Source organism: Centruroides sculpturatus, unplaced genomic scaffold, assembly GCF_000671375.1.
Source record: "Centruroides sculpturatus isolate CEXI.00-Female unplaced genomic scaffold, Cexi_2.0 scaffold400, whole genome shotgun sequence".
In the NCBI taxonomy this organism is placed as follows: domain Eukaryota; kingdom Metazoa; phylum Arthropoda; class Arachnida; order Scorpiones; family Buthidae; genus Centruroides; species Centruroides sculpturatus.
The window spans coordinates 319,847-340,372 of NW_019384654.1; the positions used below are offsets into that span (position 1 = coordinate 319,847).

A 20,526-nucleotide genomic window follows, 5' to 3' on the forward strand; every position below is an offset into this window, starting at 1 on the left:
TAGATGAAAATCGAAAACGAATATGGAAACATTGGGGGGAGGAGGCCCCGATTAATTATAATAGACCGGAAATCACGTAAGTTTTCATTACAGATTATTCTGGTAAGCTCTGCCAGTAGCGGATTATGTCCCTTTGAAGCCATAAGTGTAGTTGTTTTTTACAAGGCTCTTTATGTAAAGTGTTTTTTTTATATTAAAAAGACAATATAATCCTTAAATAACAACAGTTTTTTAGAGGCATATTATGTTTTTTCTACGTAATTTTTGAGGCCCCTCGAGAGGAGGATGGATTCCTTATTACTCCTATTAGGTAATTACCACTGAACTCTACCGAATAATATGGAATTATATTAATACATGTATATTGAACTTCATGTTATCTATAATACATGTAATCATATAATACATAATATATCATATAATACATGTATATTGAACTTCATGTTATCTATAACTCCGATTAGTCTTGCTCTTCAAATACAGTTCTTTTTATTATATATAAAAAAAGAATAGAACATGAATTTTTATATAAAATTTTCTGTTAAAATTAATTAACTAATTAATATACAAATTAATTCCGCTATTTATGAATCTTTCCTGATAAAGATATTACAAATGGCAGGTTTCACTTAATGAAGAATCAAGTTGTTATTACTCATTGCATTTTACGCTGTGGATTCGATTCCTCCCTTAAAGACATTTATATATTTATGGCATGGATTTATTATTAAGAAATGTCCACGAAAGAATCTCCGTTGTGCCCATAATCACGAAAGAACACGAAAGCCTCGCGAAGAAGACCTTTCACGATTATGTTTATTCCTTCCTTTTCGAGCTGGCATTTATTTTTATACTTTAATTACTTTTACTATTAATTAATTGAACAAGTAAACATTTTTCTTTTTTAAATTTTAAACTATTTTCTAACAGATTAAACTGGAAAACATTGTTAGTAAGCCGCCATTTTTGTTAACCGGCACATTAAATATTCGAAAGTTTCTTGGTTAATTTTTAGATAAAACAACTGGAAAGGTCCAAAAACGCGTGGTGACTGAAGTAAGTCGCCTACTAGTCTGAACCTCGACCGACTTAATTAGTTTAATGGACGACATCCTGTCAATAAAAACAGCTTCCATGTTGGTTGTCGACCTTCTTCCGTGACGTCCATGCATTCGCTCATTCCGAATATCGCTCCTTCACGTGAATCGCACGTATTTACGAAGGTAAGTGTCGTTTGTTGGACCGATTCGTCGCATTTACCGATTGAACTTTAAGCAAATGAGTTTTTCGATCCTTAATAAATGAAACTTATAAACGTTTATTAACCGCGACCATCCATGAAGCAGTCCGATCGAAGGGATGACTCACCAAAAAATTGCCTCGTTAATCTATTAAATCATTTTCTAGTTTAACTTTTGTTTATTTTATAATAATAAATTATGTATATTTTAGAATTTAACCTAAAAAAAACCAATTACGTCCCGCGGTTTTTCGGTACAGCCATTAAAAATCGAGCGGGATCGAACCACGTGCGTGATTATTTTTTTTAAATTTATTTAAAAATTTATTATAATTCAAAATTAGAATAAATAAATTTAAAAATTTTTTAAATTAAATTAATGGAATAAATATAAATAAATTAATTAAGAAACAATTATACTTTTAATATTTAATTAATGGGAAATTAAAAAAAATTAAAATAGAAACAAGAATTTAGTCACTGTGGGGCGCTGTTTTCTCTCCCCGAAGTCAAGTAGGAATATGTACGAGCATGTTTTAAATATAGAAATATCTTAGTAGTAACTTTACTTATGGAAATATGAGATTTGGAAACCACCTGTAGCAAGTTTATCTGTTTTATATAATAAGATGTGAGTAATATTAACCGGTTTATAAGTTTATTACGGTTAAATGCTTAGACGAAATCGTTAATTTCATATTTACATGTGATTTTCATAACATTCTTCCAATTGTGTAAGGCAATGTCATTGGTATCGAACGTTAATTATATAAGAATTTGTACTTTATAAGTCATATTGTAGATGCTGTTACTATAAAGTTATGAATTATGCTAGATGATAATATACATCAATGGATGAATTAGATAAAAGGGAATACTCCATCCACATGGTCCATTCCAAAATGCTTTAATAGGTCCTCTTAAAGGTCCAATTGCAGCTCTGAATGAAAAGGTTGGGACCTTATTGGAGTATATTATTCCAATAAGGTCTCAACCTCCTCGTTCCTATAATTACTTCCATAAAAAAGTCAGAAGGAACTATTGATCTGCATGTGACTCTTTGCAAGATATTGTCCCCCGAAATCTGCGTGTCTGGAATATTGGAGACCCTCAAAAACGGGGAAGAAAATCTGGAAGTATTTCTCAAAACTATGAAAAATCTACCATTTTCCACTTTGTTAGAGGTGGCTAAAAATATGAAAATATTTCATCGTGGTGAGTACTTCCGTAGCATGATTGGAGACCTGCTAAATCTATCGCGTCTTTAACGAAGGTCCGGTCCGTGGGCTATATCTCGTAACGAGTGGCATGTAGGCTAAGTCTTGAATCCTGGGTCTTGTTGTATAAAAATTTTGTTAAAAGTTGCAAGATTTATAATATGGTAAAACCTGCCAAACCAGAAAAAATATTTGGTAGCATGTGAGCCCAGCTTACATAGATTTTAGAGTATTTGTAGCTTTTTACTGATTACAACTTATTTTACACAATCAAAAATGCTTATGACTAGTAGTTTGTAACTTGTTACAAAACTTTATTCAACACATTTTGCTTGTAACAACTATAAGTGTTTTATGCAACAGTGTCTTGTTGAGACCTGAAAGCAAAAAGATTTATTTTTGGCTTTGACAGGACTGTAATCAGATGAGTTAAACTAATTACTTCAGTTCCTGGTACTTAAACAAATGAATTAAAACAATTCTATTTAGTTTTGTCAAAGTTGAATGTGCATTTTCTAATTGTGATCTCTCAAAATCAATTTTGGGAGATTGTACCTGTCTTGAATAGAAAACTATCTTGAATAGAGGGCCAGCTAAAAAAACAACTGAAATGGCCATATAACCAAGATAAGAACAATATGTATCTATCTGTCACTCTGGAGTATACTGGAATCTGATTCAGATCAAATCCATGCCTGACTTAAAAATGTAATAACTTATTCTTTGTTATTAGGCTATCTATTGTCGGCATAGCCAAAACTGCAATAAATATAAAGGCTCTATTAGTGTGTGTGTGTGTGTATAGTAGGAGAACTTTTTATAAAAATAAATATAGATAGATTCTTGAGATCTGAAAGCATTACTGTTGTATTTTAGGTCTTACCTAAAATTACCTAAAATTGAAGTATTTAGGAATGGATTGTTCATTATTTTAATACCATGAATTGTTTTGATATCCTCATTATTAATACGACGTTTCCCTGAAAATAAGACAAGGTATTATATTAATTTTTGCTCCAAAAGATACATTAGGTCTTACTTTCATGGGATGTCTCGTTCAGAGGTGCTCGCTTGGGCATTTACAAATAAGTATTTGTAGATGCCCAAGCGAGCATCTCTAGATTATAATTTATGTTATCATTTATTTTAAGTATTAATGTCAATAATACTAATAATTATTTATATTCAATTATATGTTAATATTATTTTATAATTTAATATGTCTGTAATGGGTTGCAATGGATGTATTAAATATGACTATCTGGCTGACAATCTTAACTGGAGCTTATTTTGGGGTAGGGCTTATTTTTGGGGAAATATGGTATATAAAATTTAACAGCTAGAAAGAATTAATATTCATATAAAGTCAGTCTGAAAGACTGACTGATCATAACACTACTATGCATATGTAGCTAGAACTATTTCCAAGACTAACGGCACAAAACCTTTCTCACTATTAAGAAGGCCTATTTCGTTAGAAGGCCTATTAAGAAGGCCTAAGAACGTTTTCGGCCTATTAAGAAGGCCGAAAACGTTTGTACTCCAGTTAATAAGGCTAGAAATTAGTGAGAAAGGTTTTGTGCCGTTAGTCTTGACTGATCATAGATGAATAATAATGGTTTATACTATTGTTTCCTAAACAACTGCTGCCAAGTCAAATCCAGCCCATGAACATATTTGACAAATCACTTATAAATGATAGAAATAGGCCTACTTTTTTATATGTAGAATATATAAAATATTTGTCCATATTATTAAATTGCACATAAACCATATTCAATTGCCTTATGTGCAATTTAGCTTGCAAGTCTAAAAGTTTGGGCATGACTAGTTTATAAAAATATATTTTTACTCTATACTAAAGCAGAAGCTATTTGATAATACTGATCATAATTGTCTCCTAGAAATTGTCAGGAATGTAGCCACATATGATTTGCATTTCTTACACTAAAGCTCTTCTTCCTCTCGCTGTCGATTCCATTCTAGTTTAAAAGTAAACAGTGTAAAAAAAGAATATCATAACTGGTTGAACACTGGATGAAACAGAAAAACAGGTGCACAAGACTCAAATACTAGGCTACCATATTTATTTGATTATAAGCTGGCTCCAGGAAATTGAAAACAAAATTAAATAAAAGATGAAAATTTATTAAGAGTAAGGAATTAATTTTACACTATTTAATTGCTTGGTTGCTGTTATCGGATGACTCAGATTGTGGCTGTGTTCATACAGAGCATCACCATCTGTGCCGTCTGGCACATTCAAGATAGAACACTTTTTAAACACACCATCAATGACTTCTCTATAAAAACTTTTCCATGGATGCATACAAAATTTGTGGAGACTTATCAGTGGAAGTTTCTAGTGATATTTTTTCGAACTTCTAACTACATCAGGAAAGGACATCATCTACTTTACCAAATGCCGAGGGACATTTTTTGAACCACAAAAAAATTTTAAAAAGTTGCTTGCAATCGGGTAAATATGATGTACAAACAGTCATAAGATAAAGATGAATAACATTTAATACTTTTTTATTGAGCATTATCGTGTACAGGCAGCCCTCGACTTTCGCACATAATTGGTTTCTCAAAGTGTGTGTGAATGTTGAATGTTCGAAAGAAGAGGGATCTAAAAAAATATGCACCAAAAACTGTGTTTCAAAGAATTTATTTATCAATATGTATACATAATGAAGTTAATGAGGTGTGTTTATATGCTTTCGGGTGCTTTCTTTATAAACTTGTCAAGAGTTAATTGAATACCACCCGTTTTTTTCTTTTCTTCATAAAGATTTCTATAACATGCCATGTCTTTTGGAAACAATCTTTGAAGATATAATTCCACAATTTTGAATGTATTTCTTAATTTTACTCTTATTTTTCAAAATTGAACATATCGTAGATCTGTTTACGTTGTACAAACATCCAGTTGAAAGAAAAGATTTGCTGTTTTCAGAATGTTTAATTATTTCCATCTTTGTCTCGATTGTATGAAGTTTGAGTCCTTAATTTCTTTTTGTTCGTATCAACACTGCAGTTTCTCTGTTTCTCACTCATTTTTATCAATTTATAAGGACAAAATATTTAAACATAAACAAATAAATTAGCTAAACATACAACACGTTGATGCAAGCTCTAATGCAAGACTGAAACCGTTTTGACCTCTTGCTCGGAACAACACAGTAGTGATTAGGGTTCCGAGAAGTCCGCTATTGTAGGAAGTAATGTGTGTCCGAGAATGTAGAGCAATCTACCACACTTTGTAGTGTACGAGCATTCTGCACGAAAGCAAATTTTTTCATTATCGACAAAAATTTTGAAAAAGTTGAATTTTTAAAAATGTGCGAATTGTGCGAAAGTCGAGGGCTGTTTAATGTATAGCATTACTTTGCATATGGTTTGCATACAGCATTCAAGTAGCTGCCATATCCACATGGCAGCTAGTTCCTTGCAAATAATGTGTCGTTAGTGATCATGGCTAATTGCATTTTTACAATATCTTACCTACCCATGCTAATTAAACATGAGCCATCAACCATACCAGTGATCCACACTGGTGATTTCATTCTAATGATGATTTATATCTTTACTGATATATAAATTTTGAGTGGAGATGAAATATCTCATTGAGACTCGTAATATACTTTTAAAACTGTAAGATATCATGTTGCATGAATTATCTGATTGATATTCAGTCTCATCTAAAAATATATATATATATATAAATAAATAACAGAAGAGCTGTGTTTAAATTGTTGGGAAATTATCTAAAAAACATAGTGATGGTATTTAATATCAGTTGCATTGATGATATTGAGTGTTGTGCTAAATTTTTTTTATTTAAACAGATAATTTATCATCTGTTGCAACAATCTGTTCAGATGTTCATTTTTTTCATAATAGGAACTTGTGTATCTATTTTTAATATGAGAAGTCATCAATGATTTGTTGGTTTTTTTTTATTATAATAAAAAGAAAATATTAATAATAGAATCTGTAATAGGAAAAAAAATTATAACTAAAATAAGTAAATGTATGTGCAGTGAATCATTTAATATCAAAGTTTAATTGAATGAAAGTTTTGAATAAAAGGAAAATAAGAGAATTTATAAAAGTTTTTTTAGTAAGAAATGAGTATTTTTTAGATCAAAATAATTTTCTTGTAACAGTCTTTCATCTGTTCAAAAAAAAAAGAAAAATTGAAAAAATGTTTGTAAGTCTCATCATTGGATCCTAACTCTCAGTTTCGTTGCCGGATTTGTGATAGAATTACGGATCTGATGGTGAGACTTACTATGTTATGGTAAACATTTGTTCCAAATAAACTATTGAGTGCTAGAATTAACTTTTTAAAGAATTTTATTTTTCTTCTTACCTAACATTGGTGCAGGATCTCCCTTTTTTTTATTGCTAGATTGAAAATTATAGAAATGTTTCTTACAGACAAATTAGTTTCATAAACATTTTTTGTGCTTGATATAATTAAAAACATAATTGACGTAGAAATATTTGTATAATAAAAGCTTTGCACACATTTAGGAAACTCAAATGAAAAACGAGATGCTTCAGAATTTTCCAATATGCTCTACACATCTCAAAAATAAAATTATTTCCAGTGTCTAGAATTTAAATTCTGGCTAATTAGACAATTAGTTACCTCTAATAAAGCTTTAATTATAATTCTAAATACAGTAGGACTTGCCATGCTTGGTTTTAGATTTACACTTTTGGCAATCCAAAAAAATTGGAAAAAATATAAAATAAAACTTCTCAATTGCATGCTAAATTCATGCCACTTTTTTAAGGTACACGTAGTTAAATGTTTGACTCATTTCTTTGTTTTGCACTAAACACTAGGACTCACATCATTCTTTATCTGGAGTTCTTGCTTGTAACATGTTATGTCCATCAATGTTTCTATTGTTTCACTTATGTTAATTACTTTGCAAACTGGCTCCAAAATACAAGGGTGGTGATGCTGATAGCTCTGATAAGACAAAGAAAAGTCATAGAGGAAAGAATAAGATTTTAGATGTAGTGCGAAAAGAAAAAATCTGCTTTCAAACATTTTTTAAAGTTTTTATGATTTATGGTATCATGCTATTAATTTTTAATTGTGTTTATTTGCTTTATTTATGCTGAATAATCCGATTATTCAACACGGGTGTGTACAGAAAACAGTGATAATCCAAAATAATCCAATAGCTCTCTAAACTATAAAAAAAACTATTCAGAGGTCTTAAATGAACTACAGTATATATATACAACTCAACTTTGTTATAATAGATGCAAGTGAAAGTCCCAAGTTTCATAAGCTGAAATGTATATTTAGTCAGTAAACATAAAATGTAGATTTCTTGTATTTTCAAAAATATCATGTAGAAATTTAAATTTTACATTTCTACATATAATTCTTGCATTTTTTTCCTCACAAATTACTGTATTATTATTTTAGGACTAGTCAGATATTTTTTCAAATCTGTTGCATATAGTACCAACTTTGCTTACTGCAAAATTACATTCCAGGGCTAATGAATCTACTCACTTCCATCCCTTAAAATTGACAGTTGAGGGAGGAAAGAAAAGCTGAAAGTTGCTTACAATACTTTGTCATTTTACAATAATTCCAATATTTTGATGACGCATGGATAATAGGGAATTTGGTGTGTATAAAAGAGATGTGTGATAAGTATGTTAGTAGAGGAAATACTTAATTATTAATGGGGCTTGCTATTTTAAATGAATTTCCATTTATGCAAGGGATTATGAAACATATTGGTCACTTATGGCAGGGCTCTACTGTATTCATTACATCAATAGATATTATTTATCATAATTAGCAGTCTATATAATAACAATCGATTAAAGATACAGCAGATTACACATACAAGTAATTGAATTAGGTTAAAATCCTTTATTCTGTATAAAAAAAAGAAAAAAAAATTGACAAATAATAATAAACATAAGAAAATATTTACTAAAATTACTGTTAAAAAGGAAATATTGTTAAGTCTTGATTTCACAGACCAAAATACGACAGATATTGGGGACAATGGACAAAATCCATTTGTTCCAAGGCAGTTGTTACAGCGTAAATACATTGTAGAGAATATCAGACTGACTGTTGCGTGTGTAATCTTAGCTAGGCGACACATTGACAGGTATTGTTTACATTCCTCCTTAGAAGTATAGTGTTTGTTTCCCTCGTATTCATCACAATATATGCTGTTTGTGTCTTATTGTATCTCATAAAAAGTTTCTTTTGTAATTGACCATGATGAATGCAACACACAATTTCCCCATTAATCTGTTAGTTCCAGAGTTAACAATAATTACAAAATGTTAAAAGGTTTTATGTGAATTAATTTCAATAAACATTTTTTGTGAAAAATTATCATGAAATTTCTGTTTAAAAAATTTCAACAAATGATTTTTATGTAAATTAAAAATTATACTTAGTATGAATAGACTTTGAGTGTTGTTGGTAATTTTTAAACACTATATTATATAATTAAATAAGTGTAATTTTTTAATGTTAAAATATTTAAGCTTGCATTTTATTTTTTTGATTCTTTAAATATTGTTTTTACTCAATGAACATTCAAACAGATTCATATAACAATAAGAATGAGTCAGTCATTGAATTAGTAATTGTCTCTCGTGTTTATGAGTCAGTTAAGTTTATCATTGGACTGCCTTTGTAATAATAATTTTATCATTGTGACAAAATTAATTTGTTCTGCTTTGAACGAAAATTAACATATTTTATTAAATCATAATATTGAAAAAGGCAATTTCTCTTCATGTTCTCCATTTAAAAATATTTACAAAAATAAAAAGTAATACAGAAATGAGAAAGTGAAAGAATTTAATTGTTGCAAATAGATAAAAATATGAAATATTAAAAATTAAATATACTAAAAAATGTTTTGTAGATGGCCAATTGACTAAAGCATCTAAGATGTGCTGTTTTAGCCATCTAGCCAAGTAGTGTGTTTCTTAGCAACTCGGATTTGAATTTGAGTCCTTGGCTTTGCTAGGACTTGAGTTGGATCCTAAGAAATTTTCACCAGAAGTCTGACCTGAGTAAGTCGGATTGGAGGCGTCCCCAGTTTCTTGGCACTTGGACGTGCCATCTTGGATCTGACTAAAATCAAGAGCAAGAAAAAGACATTCTTAATGCCCACAGGAAAAAAATAATAATGAAGAAAAAGTTATAAAATTTTGATGTTTTTATGGTACGAGTGATAAAATTAATTTCACAATGAAAGTAATAGTTGTGTCGACGGCCAGATGGCCGAGCGGTTAAGGCAAGCGGATTCTCTGGGAAACTCAGGATTGAATCTGGATGGGTCAAAAAATCTCGGGAATTTTTTGGGAGGTGGACCATCAGAATATGTCAGACCCTGTTTCTCACCACCTGTCCACCCCATTGTGGACCTGGTCTAACCCAAAATGGGCTTGATAAAAAAAGGGGTGCTCCTTTGATACCCACAGGGTCAAGAGTTTTAAAAAGTTGTATTCTTTTTTATTATTTTAGAGTCAAATAAAATAAAATTTAATGGCTCAAATATTTTCATTACAAAAGTTCAATTGTAATATCTTTGAAAAAAATTTCATTTTAAATAGAATTGTACAAATAGAATATTTTTAAATTTACTAAAATTCAAAACAAAATGTTACTTTGTACTTTAATGAATTTTTTCCTGAAGATGTAATTGTTATAACAGAAAAAGTATTAAACCATTAAAATCTGTTTTTATTTTGGATGTAACATGATAATGAGGAACACAGCAAGAGAGATTATTTTCACCAGTTTACGATTCACGAAAATATCAATTTATTGGAATGTACTAAAATTACTTTTCAATGGCTTTGAACTTTCTAAGTTTCTTGGACATTATCAAAATGAACTGGTTTTTAAAAAGTCCTTAAAAGTTTAATAAAGGATCTGTTTTTTTTGCTATCTTTTATACAAATGTAAGATGTTAAACTGCATTCAAGCATCATATTTTAAGGAGAGCTAAGAAATTAACGCAGAATAATCAAAGCTGTCAAAGTACAATTTTAGCAATGGATAATCTTCTGAAAGTTTAATTTTTAGACAAAAATTAAATTTAAACTTGTTTCATAAAATTAATTTTGACACTGATTATCTGACATTATCTTCCTGAATGTCGTCAATGTCTGCTACCACTCTTCTCTCAATCATTCTCTTGTTTGCCAACCTTCTCTGCTGTAAGAGAATACTTTAAATTTTGATAATTTAGTGAAGAAATTCTTTCTTTGTAAAATAAATTACTTAAAAACTCCAAATATTAGATTTGCTTTTATTGTATTTTTATAAGTAGATTAATAATAGTTAGATTTATCTACACAAAAATATGAATTTATTTGTGAAATTATTAAAATTAATTTCATGAAATGTATTATTTAGATAACATTACAAAAAATTAAAGTTTATTTTATTCAAGAATAATAAGTGTCTTGTAATTCAAGTTATTAATTAGAAAACTGTTCGTTAGTATGATTAATATGGAAAAATTAGAATATTGTGACAATTGATTGCCAATATTATTGATATTTATTCTCCTCAGTAAAATATAAACTAGCATGTTACATTTTTATTTTAAATGTTTAAAACATTAACATTTTAACTTGAAAAATTTAGTTTTGTAACAAAAGTGTATGCACAATGTCAAAAGACATCCAGAATGACATGATGTAATTCCTGCTAGGTTGCCCTTTTTTCCTCCCCATTCTGCCCTGTGGGCACTAAATGGGCTTGTTTTAATCATACCCATTGCGGGTATGATTAAATTTGAATTTTTGTAATATTCATTGTGGAACATATGCACATTCTGAAATAGAATGTAAAGTTGTAGCATTGACCTTTTGCTGGTCTATTAATAGATCAAAAATGTTTTTCTTATACATTAAATTTTCTGCTGGTTTGAGAGTAAGATTGTTGTGATTATTTGTTTCATCCAGTTACAAGTGAGTAATGTTCTTGTATGAACCCATTGTGGATTTGGCCAGGAGCACATAGGGCTGCATGGTGGTGAGGGACAGGACCTGATTATCTGGAACACATTGCCCATGAAAAATTCCTGGAGTTGTTTGCTTGGATTTTATCTCAGGTCTCGAGAACAGTAACCCGATGCCTTAACTGTCTCGGCCATCTGGCTGTCTCATCATCATAATCGTGAAAGAAAGGAAAAAATGTTCTTGAGTCTATAGGAGGGAGATTTTCTTGTGCTCATTGCCTACAAGTGGCCGAATAGGTAAAACCATCAAACACTGGTAGATGGTCACGGGTTTGCATCTTACCAACAGGCTGGCCATGTGGAATTTCCAGGTTTTTTTATGTATGGGTACACCTATGTAGGGGTAAATAAATTTTTTATAAAAACCCTTCCGGGAGGTATCCCCTCAAGGCAGATCACCCACATGTTGCCTTGTTGTATCCCACCAAATCAAAACTAAACATTTTGCTCATCACTTTTTTTAAGGTTGGTTCTTTTTACACTGAAAATTGTTGCTTTGAAAGTTAACAACCCTATTTTAAGTAGTTTGTAATTTTTATTTTTCTATATCAGTAAGTTGTTGTAATATTGAATTTCGGTAGTTCCCAATATTGGTAACATTGCTAATGATATAAACAGTAATCGTTTTCGGACTTCAATAGTGGAAATTATTGTACTGATAGTCAATTATTCAATAATATTAAACATCACTAGTCCAGATTGTAATTTCAGAAATTTTGTAAATTATTTCACATGAATAAGTTGGACCCTAACTGTCCCATTGTGTGTCCAATTGAACCTATTTTAAGCACAAGAATAAGGTCCTCTTAATTAATACTTACAGATGGCAAGAGCTTAAATCAAAAGAATTAATAAAAAAAGATATAAAAGCATTAAAATTGCTTTTGGTTACCAAAGATTATTTATTTAAAAAGTGTTTTTTAGTTATACTTGAACTGCCATCAGTTAATTAATTATTAATTTGATTAAAATTAAAAATTTGCTATTCTCTTTGGAACAACTTTTAGAACAAATTTTCAAATATAAGTTTTGAAAATCTGTTCTAAGTTGCTCTTAAATAGCAAATTTGTAAGTTTAAACTAATAATGGCTCAAGTAGAGGCAAAAATGTTATTTAAATAAATAAATCTTTGGCAACCAAAGAAACGGTTATAGTCTATATGTCAATGTAATACCAACTTTCGTTAATTTAAAAGTAACATTCAAATTATTTATAAATTTATGTACATTAAGACAAATTATTGCATATTTTTTAATTAAAAAATTTGTTTAAACTTAATTTTGATATTTTAGATTTAATAGAAATATTTTAAAATATACCGTATTTAATATTATAAAATGAAATTATTTAACTAATTAAGTGAATAGATATTTATGATTAATTTAATAACGGATCTGCTCATTTGCCGATATAAAATTCACACGACGAACACGAGACGATAGCAACTTGACATTCTGAAAATAAATTTTAGATTAAATCTCTATCCCGAAAATAAAAAGTTTTCTTCCGGAAAAATTATATAAGTAAAATTTTGTCGTAATCAATGCTTACAGATTATCGAGGAGGACATTATCTAATGAGTGATAAATTAATACTGTGACAAGCATGACTTTTCTTGTTGCTGTTTAATTAACATTTAATTAGCAGGAAGAGAATATTATTAATTAAAAAATAGAAAATAAAAATTAATGTTCTATAATTAAATATGTATTCTATTTAAAAATATATTAGAAATGACTTCACACATTATGTGACAATGTGTGTTTTTAGAAAAGATTTTATTATTGTTATATACAGATGATGTTACTAGGATAATAATTGCCACCCCCCCAATAAAACAAACAAATAAATCTCATTAAAATATATACTGAAATACAATTTATAATAATAAATATTAAAAAAAATAGTAGATTAATTAAAATATGGGGTAATGAATTAAACAGAATAAAGTATTTTTTACAAATTGATTTATGTATGTGGTACTTTAGGTGTAACTTGTTCTCCACTTTGCTGTCCGATTTTTAACAACTATATTAAAGTATAGAAATCATTTAAAATATTATGATTTTATCTATAAATATCTTGTGTTTTGTGTGTCGTTTTGGAGTCAGTTAAAGAGGAACAAATTTTAAGTTTCATTCCGAGTATAATCATCAGGTTAGCCTTATTGAAAAGTTAGTTTATCAACTTAATTTACTATATAGGAAATTTAATTAATATTAACGATAAAATTTGAATATATTATGTGATATTACAAAATAGAAATGTGATATTTATTTATATGTTACGTACCAAAATAAAACAATAGAATAATCGAAAGTACTTTAGACTTGTGGAGAATGCCGAAACTCTACATGGATTGCTGCCAAAGTGTTTATATTGTTCCATTTAGTGTTAGATGCATTCAGTACTTTCATTTTAAGATGTTGTCGAGCTTTAATTATCTTTGACCGAAACTTTTTATTTAAAGTCAATAACTTCATTACTTAATTAACCTATTTTATCATTTGGTTTAAAGCAAAAGACTCAATTTTACTTACAGATGCATTAATGCAGCATAAAAAAAATGATACAGATAATAGCTTTAATCGTAACACATTTATTATTTATCTAATAAATCAATGTATGCATGAATATAAAAGAACAAATTACTTTAATAAATGTTTGATGACATAAAATTTTCAGTCTAATTATAATAATTCATATATTGTAAATTTATTTGTTTAAAAATGCATTTTTTTTTAAAATTAGATTGTAGAAAAAAACTTTTGTAAGAGATTTGATCTAGATAAATTAGATTATTTTACTTCCTGTTAAGAATAGTGTATGTTAATTCTTGGAAATATGTTCCTTCAAAATGGAAATTATTGTGATTTATACATTTGTAAATTTTTAAAAATGTATGCTGTTTACATTTAAACTAAAGAAGTAGTTAATATTTTATATAAGAATTTTGATGATGTTTCACATTCTTCCTATAAATTTTAATACGTTGAATTTGTAGTGACTGTTTTTTTTCCCCTATTTTTTTGCTATTAAGCTGGATTTTTATTATTATTTAATATTATTTTGGTTATTTTTGTGTTGTTACATACAACCACTTTTTAATGTTGTTAGTGTTGAGTTTTGTATCTGCTTATTGGTTGTTTAATGTGTTGCTTTGTATATTTTTGTTTTTGCCCATTCATATGGGCTTCTGCATTGTATTACTAAATAAATAAATATGTATAACTTGCATGTAGCTTATTCAAATAATGAATTTCTTTTTTTGAAACTTTTTTTTTATATATTTGTTAAATGAGTAATTAGAACATTCTATGGTATATGCAAGACAACAGGATGTCAATGTCCAATGGGATCAGGCAGCTATTATCAAAACAACAACGAATAGACACACAGTGAAACAGCTTGAGAAATTGGAAATATACAAGGTACACTTGAGAACTAATTGTATAAACCACAGAGGTGCGGATGTATTATCTACCGCTTGGAGATCATTTTACAATAATTAATAATACTAAGGCGATATTATATATTGTATTTATACTTTTTCCTTATTTATGATATTTTATTTATCCATATTTAATTCACAAGGACATCTTCCGTTAATTATTAGAGAGGTTCCAGCCAACGTTTTCGTTGTGAAAATGTGTACGTTGACGTTCAGCACCGCTTTCCTGTAAGCCTAGAAGTTTGAAAATGGCGTTTGGAACATTAGTGGAATCATGCTCAACGTATCAAATGCCATTGTCAAACTTCTAGGCTTACAGGAAGGCAGCACTGAACGTCTGACTTACACGTTTTCGCGATGAAAACGTCAGCCGCAACCTCTCTTTTGTTTTTATATTTATTCCATGATCATTTTCTATTCTATTTTAATGTTCTATTTTTCTGTAACTGATGAAGATCATTTAAAACGATTGAAAACGTTTTTATTATATTAAATTTTTGCTGGATTGACAAAGGTGTAATTTTTAACTTAGCATGAATCATCATCATCATTTCTTCTAGCGTGAAATGAACCAATCTGAAATGCAAATTCGATTTGCAGAAAACAAAAAAATTGAAAAAAATATGTTTCATAAACTGCCAAATGATATGCCAAATTGTTGGGCTACGTAAAGGCTATAATTAAATATTAGAAATTAATTAATTTGACTAGCGGTAGGCAGTTATGCTTCCATCTCATATTAAATTTAATAATTATAAATAATTAATTTTTAATTTAGACATTTCTAAAATTTAATTTAGAATTGGTCATTAAATTTAATACAAGATGGCAACATAACTGCCTACCTCTAGTCAAATTAATCAATTTTTAATATTTAATTATAGCCTTTACATAGCCAAACAGTTTGGCATATTGTTTGGCATGTTTATTATATAATGAGCTATGGTTGTTGATGTTTATACGTAATATGTTTGAACACAAGTTTGGAAAAATGTGTGATCACAAGCGACACTAAGATGCTATCAGAATGAGTGCTAAACTCAGACTGATGTAGCATGCTCACTGTCTGGGACTTTTCCTCTCCTCTTCACTCATTGTGCGAAACTTCACTCATTAAGTGAGTCATTTTTTTACAATTTGTTTTGCTCATTATGCGAGATTCCACTGTCTCTTTTCTCTTATATTGAAATATCTGTGATACGTTACAAAAGTACTTAATAATATGGTGTGTAATATAAAAAAAAAGAAAAATGGAATGTTGTAACAAGTTGGGAGGTGGAGTGTGAAGCAATGTGGCACCTACCAACTAAATCTTTGTTAAATTGTGGAAGGAGAATGGAGAAAACAAACATAGCCTCCTGAATTTTCAGAGTTGCATTCAATGCTAGGATTAGCAATTATTTAGATTTGCATACAAGCAGTCTTGGACATCTTAACAATTCAATTTTGTGCATAACACTTTACCCCTAAATTGTTCTTTTACATGCAAAATTTAGACCTTTGTACATTTCAACCAATAAACAAAATTTGACGTGTCACGTGATAATTCTTTTTTACAAGTCTTGGTTTCGGCAACAGCAGAAACATATCCAAAAACAAATTTTTGTTGTCCATTTTCTGTTTGTTTAAAATGCTAAAATTATAAATTAATGTTTTATACATTATGTTATATTTACTGTAAACGAGCAATATTTATTGTGACATGGTCACAATGCCAGGCTGCAATTTTTAATCATATTTTTAATTAATTTCATTGAAAATATATGCTCTCCACCTCAAATTAGTAGTGACTTGCCTCCATACATCATACTTTTCCTTTAACAATAGAGTTGTGCCGGTCATCTGTCTAACACCTTTAGGGGGGAGGGAATTTTTGAATCTAAATAATATGACTTTCAGTTTGCATCAGAAGTTTGTATATATGTAATTGGGACCTCCTGCTCCTAAAGTTTTTGTATCTGCTCTCATCTTTCATCTATCTAACTCCATTCTTGAGATTGAGGAAAGATGGACTGACGGACAAATGACAGTGGGAATTATGCATTTATTCATAATTACTATTTGATAGGAGTAGCAAATAGTAATTATGAATAAATGCATTTCTCTGATTTCAGTTCAAAACATTTACTAGATTATCAGAATACAGAAATAGTTTAAAAATAAGAAAAAATTGTATTAAAATTCAATGATTATTTGGTTTACAGAATTTATTAATCGCACATGTGATTATTATTATAAAGAGATGATGGTTAAGTTCTTCAGATTGTTTTTGTAAAATCTCCTATCTCAACATAAAAAAAGGATTTAAACACATACAAGACGCCTACATCAGCATATTTGGAATGACCAATGTTTACTAACGTTTTCTTCTATATATAACGCAGAACAAAATGGACAAAAAAACAAATTAAAATTAAAAATGGATTTTAATTTGTCTGTTTTGTTCTGCATTATATATGCCTGAAGACATCTGTTATATACAGATGAAAACATTAGTAAAAATTAGTAATTTGAGGTATGCTGGTGTAGATGTCTTGTATATGTTTACATTAATATATACCAGTTTTGGAAAGTTATTGAATAAAAAGGGGTATTTACAGTTTTGGGAATTTGTAATTAATGATTGAAAAATTTTGATGGTTTCATGCCAGTTTGATGGTGGCACAAATATCTACCTTTTGGCCAAATACTGATGATTAATTAAATTAGCCTTAATATAACTAAAAAACAATTTTGCAGTTTGCTGTCATCATGTTGGTGGAGTTGCTAATTCTGTTGAAAATCACCAAAATTCAATTTGGAAAGTAGATTTTATATGGAAAAAATGAAAATTAAACATTGAAAGAATACTCTCGGATATTTTTGTCTTTAGGAGAAAATATACTGGTAATATTTATGCATATATTTGACTATTATTTGATATTTTCTCCTGAAGAAGAGCCAAAAGAGAAAGCAATCTCAGGTTTTTCTTATGCTTTATATTTTAACACTAAAATTGCACCTTCACACACTTTTTTGGCTTACTAAACATTTATTGCTGAAAAGTGTGTGGACGGCATAATTTTTGTGCGTTATACATAAATTCCAGCTTATTTGATAAGTTCAGCTTTACATTTTCTTTAAATGTGATATATTGTGAATCAAATTACTGGCATAAATGCATTTATTAATATATTTAATATAATTTTAATTTGAATAAGCTATTATAAAATAATTACAAATAAATAAATTAAATTAATAGTGATTGTTAAATTTGTGTAAAAGTATTGTAAATTTTTAAACATCTTTAAACTTTTTGATTTATAGTGTAGTAGAATTCCAGTTAATATAATAATTTTGTATAATAAGGCGAAGGTGTATAATATAATAATATACATTATATATATTATGGAATGTTAATACAGGGTGTTTTAAAATTGTCTTTACAACTTTGTAGGAGAATAAAAATTTATTCAAAGGACATGCACAAATTTAATCATATACATCAAGTTTCATTTACATAAACTTCTGCACCAAAAACTCCTACTGTAGCACGATCAGCCAGTGTGAAGATGGCTGTTTTCACAGGTATGGAGTGAGCTTGTATAGTTTGGTTTGAAGAAAAAAGTCTACTACACGGGTTTAAAAGAATTTCTGTACTAAGTATTGCATAATGAAGATGCCGTGGAACAAATGGAAGTCACATAGAGCCATAAATAAATTGATGGATGTTGAAGTGTTTACTACGTTTCAATGTTCTAAAATTATGTGTTTCTTCTATCAGTTCACTAATATTTTGTCCTCAAGTTGTAAAGCTATTTTTGAAACATCCTATATAAGCAGACAGAATTTACATACTATTTTAGATGTTAGCAGTTACATTTCTTTGTCTTTAATGTATAAAACTTATTAGGAAATATTTTTTTTTATTAATCTACTTATAGTTTTTGTTGNAATTTTTCGAAATAAATTATTTGGGAGAGTAAATGTACAGGGAATTATCCCTAGATGAATATGATTTAAATATATTTAAACCAGTTTAGATTTTAAAAAATTCAGAAGAAAAGTGATAAATTGTTCATAAGAATCCATGATTTAGTTGGCTTTTTCTAACACAAACAGAACACATTAAGATCATGATTATTAAAAAAACAAAATGGCAGAACTAACTATAATTAATTTACTAAAGTTCTAGAACTGATAGAAATTTCCAATTGTTTTTGGAGATTGTTTTGCCATTTAATATTTATAGAACATTCAATGGTTAAAAATATTTCATGTATTGAATTTTTAGGAAGAGTTTTATTTTAAAAAAGAAGTTACAAGTTCTGTAATTTGAATTTAGCTAATTAATTTCAATAAGGAAGTTGGAAGTGAAACTTTTATTACTAATTCTTAATTTATTAGAATTTAGTGTATTCTTAAGAGTTTATGAACTTACACCTCATGAGAAAAGTAATGTTAAAATTAAAGTAAGTAACATTTAAATTTTGTAATAAGTTCTACAAATAATTTCTTTAAAAAAGTTTTTTTAAAAAAAGTTATATAAGAATTAACAATTAAAATTTACAAATTGTCCTTTTCCATTTTCATGAATAATTCAGACTTTGCAAAACAATTTTATGTACTGTACACATTATGCTGAATTTGGGAATGTTGCTCGTTTCGCGAAATAGGCAAAAAAAATTGTGAAAATTTAATTAATGGCAGAATATTAATTAAATATTTAAATAATTGGAAAATGAGTTTAAGAGCCAATTTAGTAGATTGTCAATATTCTTTCCGAATTCACAAAATTGACAGTTGCGTCAAGTGATATTCGCACAGCATTGTGGTAAATCTGTGAACGCGTGTCTGTTTACTGTCATTTTGGAGTTTTTGCTGTAAGTACTTATTTGTTTTATTACATATACTTAAGCGCTAATGTAGCATTTAATGTTACATGTTTGTAATAAACATCATTAGGAAGTATGAAATATCATTAAGTAATCTTTGATACTTTCATTCAAATCTCTGCTTAATGTTTTCTAAGCTGTAATTTAATGAGTGAAACAGAAGTTGGTATCTCTTTGGAAAATATAAAATAGCAATTTTATAAAATAGGTTAATTTTGAATTGTCTATTTTGTTAAATTTGCAGAAAATTGTTTGGTCCATGAAAACGACAGTCGATATGTTGATTTTGCATCATTACACAAATTTTTTGCCTATTTCATGAAATGTGCAACATTCCTGGATTTCATCTAACCGACACAAATATATTTATATATATATAAAATTGTAACTCTGTTAACATACCAAATTATTAAATTATTTGTTTATAAGATTTGATGTATTTTAAATTTTACAGTCTTATTTCAAACTGTTTGCTTGAACAACTAGAACCACATTACATTTGGGCTATAATAAGATTAATTAACAAATGATTAAACAGTATAATTTGGTCTAAACACATGTAGTTACTCACTGTCTTGTATTAAATTTGAATTAGATGAGTTAATACAGATGGGTTCAGAAGAAAAGATTGGCCCAAAACAACTTGCATTATCAGCTATGCTACCCAACCTTCACTCGATTATATTAAGTTAGA

General features: G+C 28.7%; 1 protein-coding gene across 2 annotated transcripts in view; it reads left to right on the top strand.

Moving 5' to 3' along the window:
- The first annotated feature begins 1,736 nt into the window (after positions 1 to 1,736).
- The window catches only part of LOC111626376 (tyrosine-protein kinase Fer-like), a 50,081-nt gene continuing 31,291 nt past the window's right edge, over positions 1,737 to 20,526 (top strand). Inside the window, exon 1 of one of the 2 annotated variants that reach the window (XM_023369731.1) lies at positions 1,737 to 1,871. Coding sequence is in view for 1 of the 2 variants with exons in the window: in XM_023369729.1 (XP_023225497.1) it covers positions 19,369 to 19,409 (41 nt within the window). In the remaining variant the exon portion in view is untranslated. Of the gene's footprint in view, positions 1,872 to 19,347; positions 19,410 to 20,526 lie in introns of those variants that run through there. The other variant, XM_023369729.1, reaches the window with a different exon arrangement.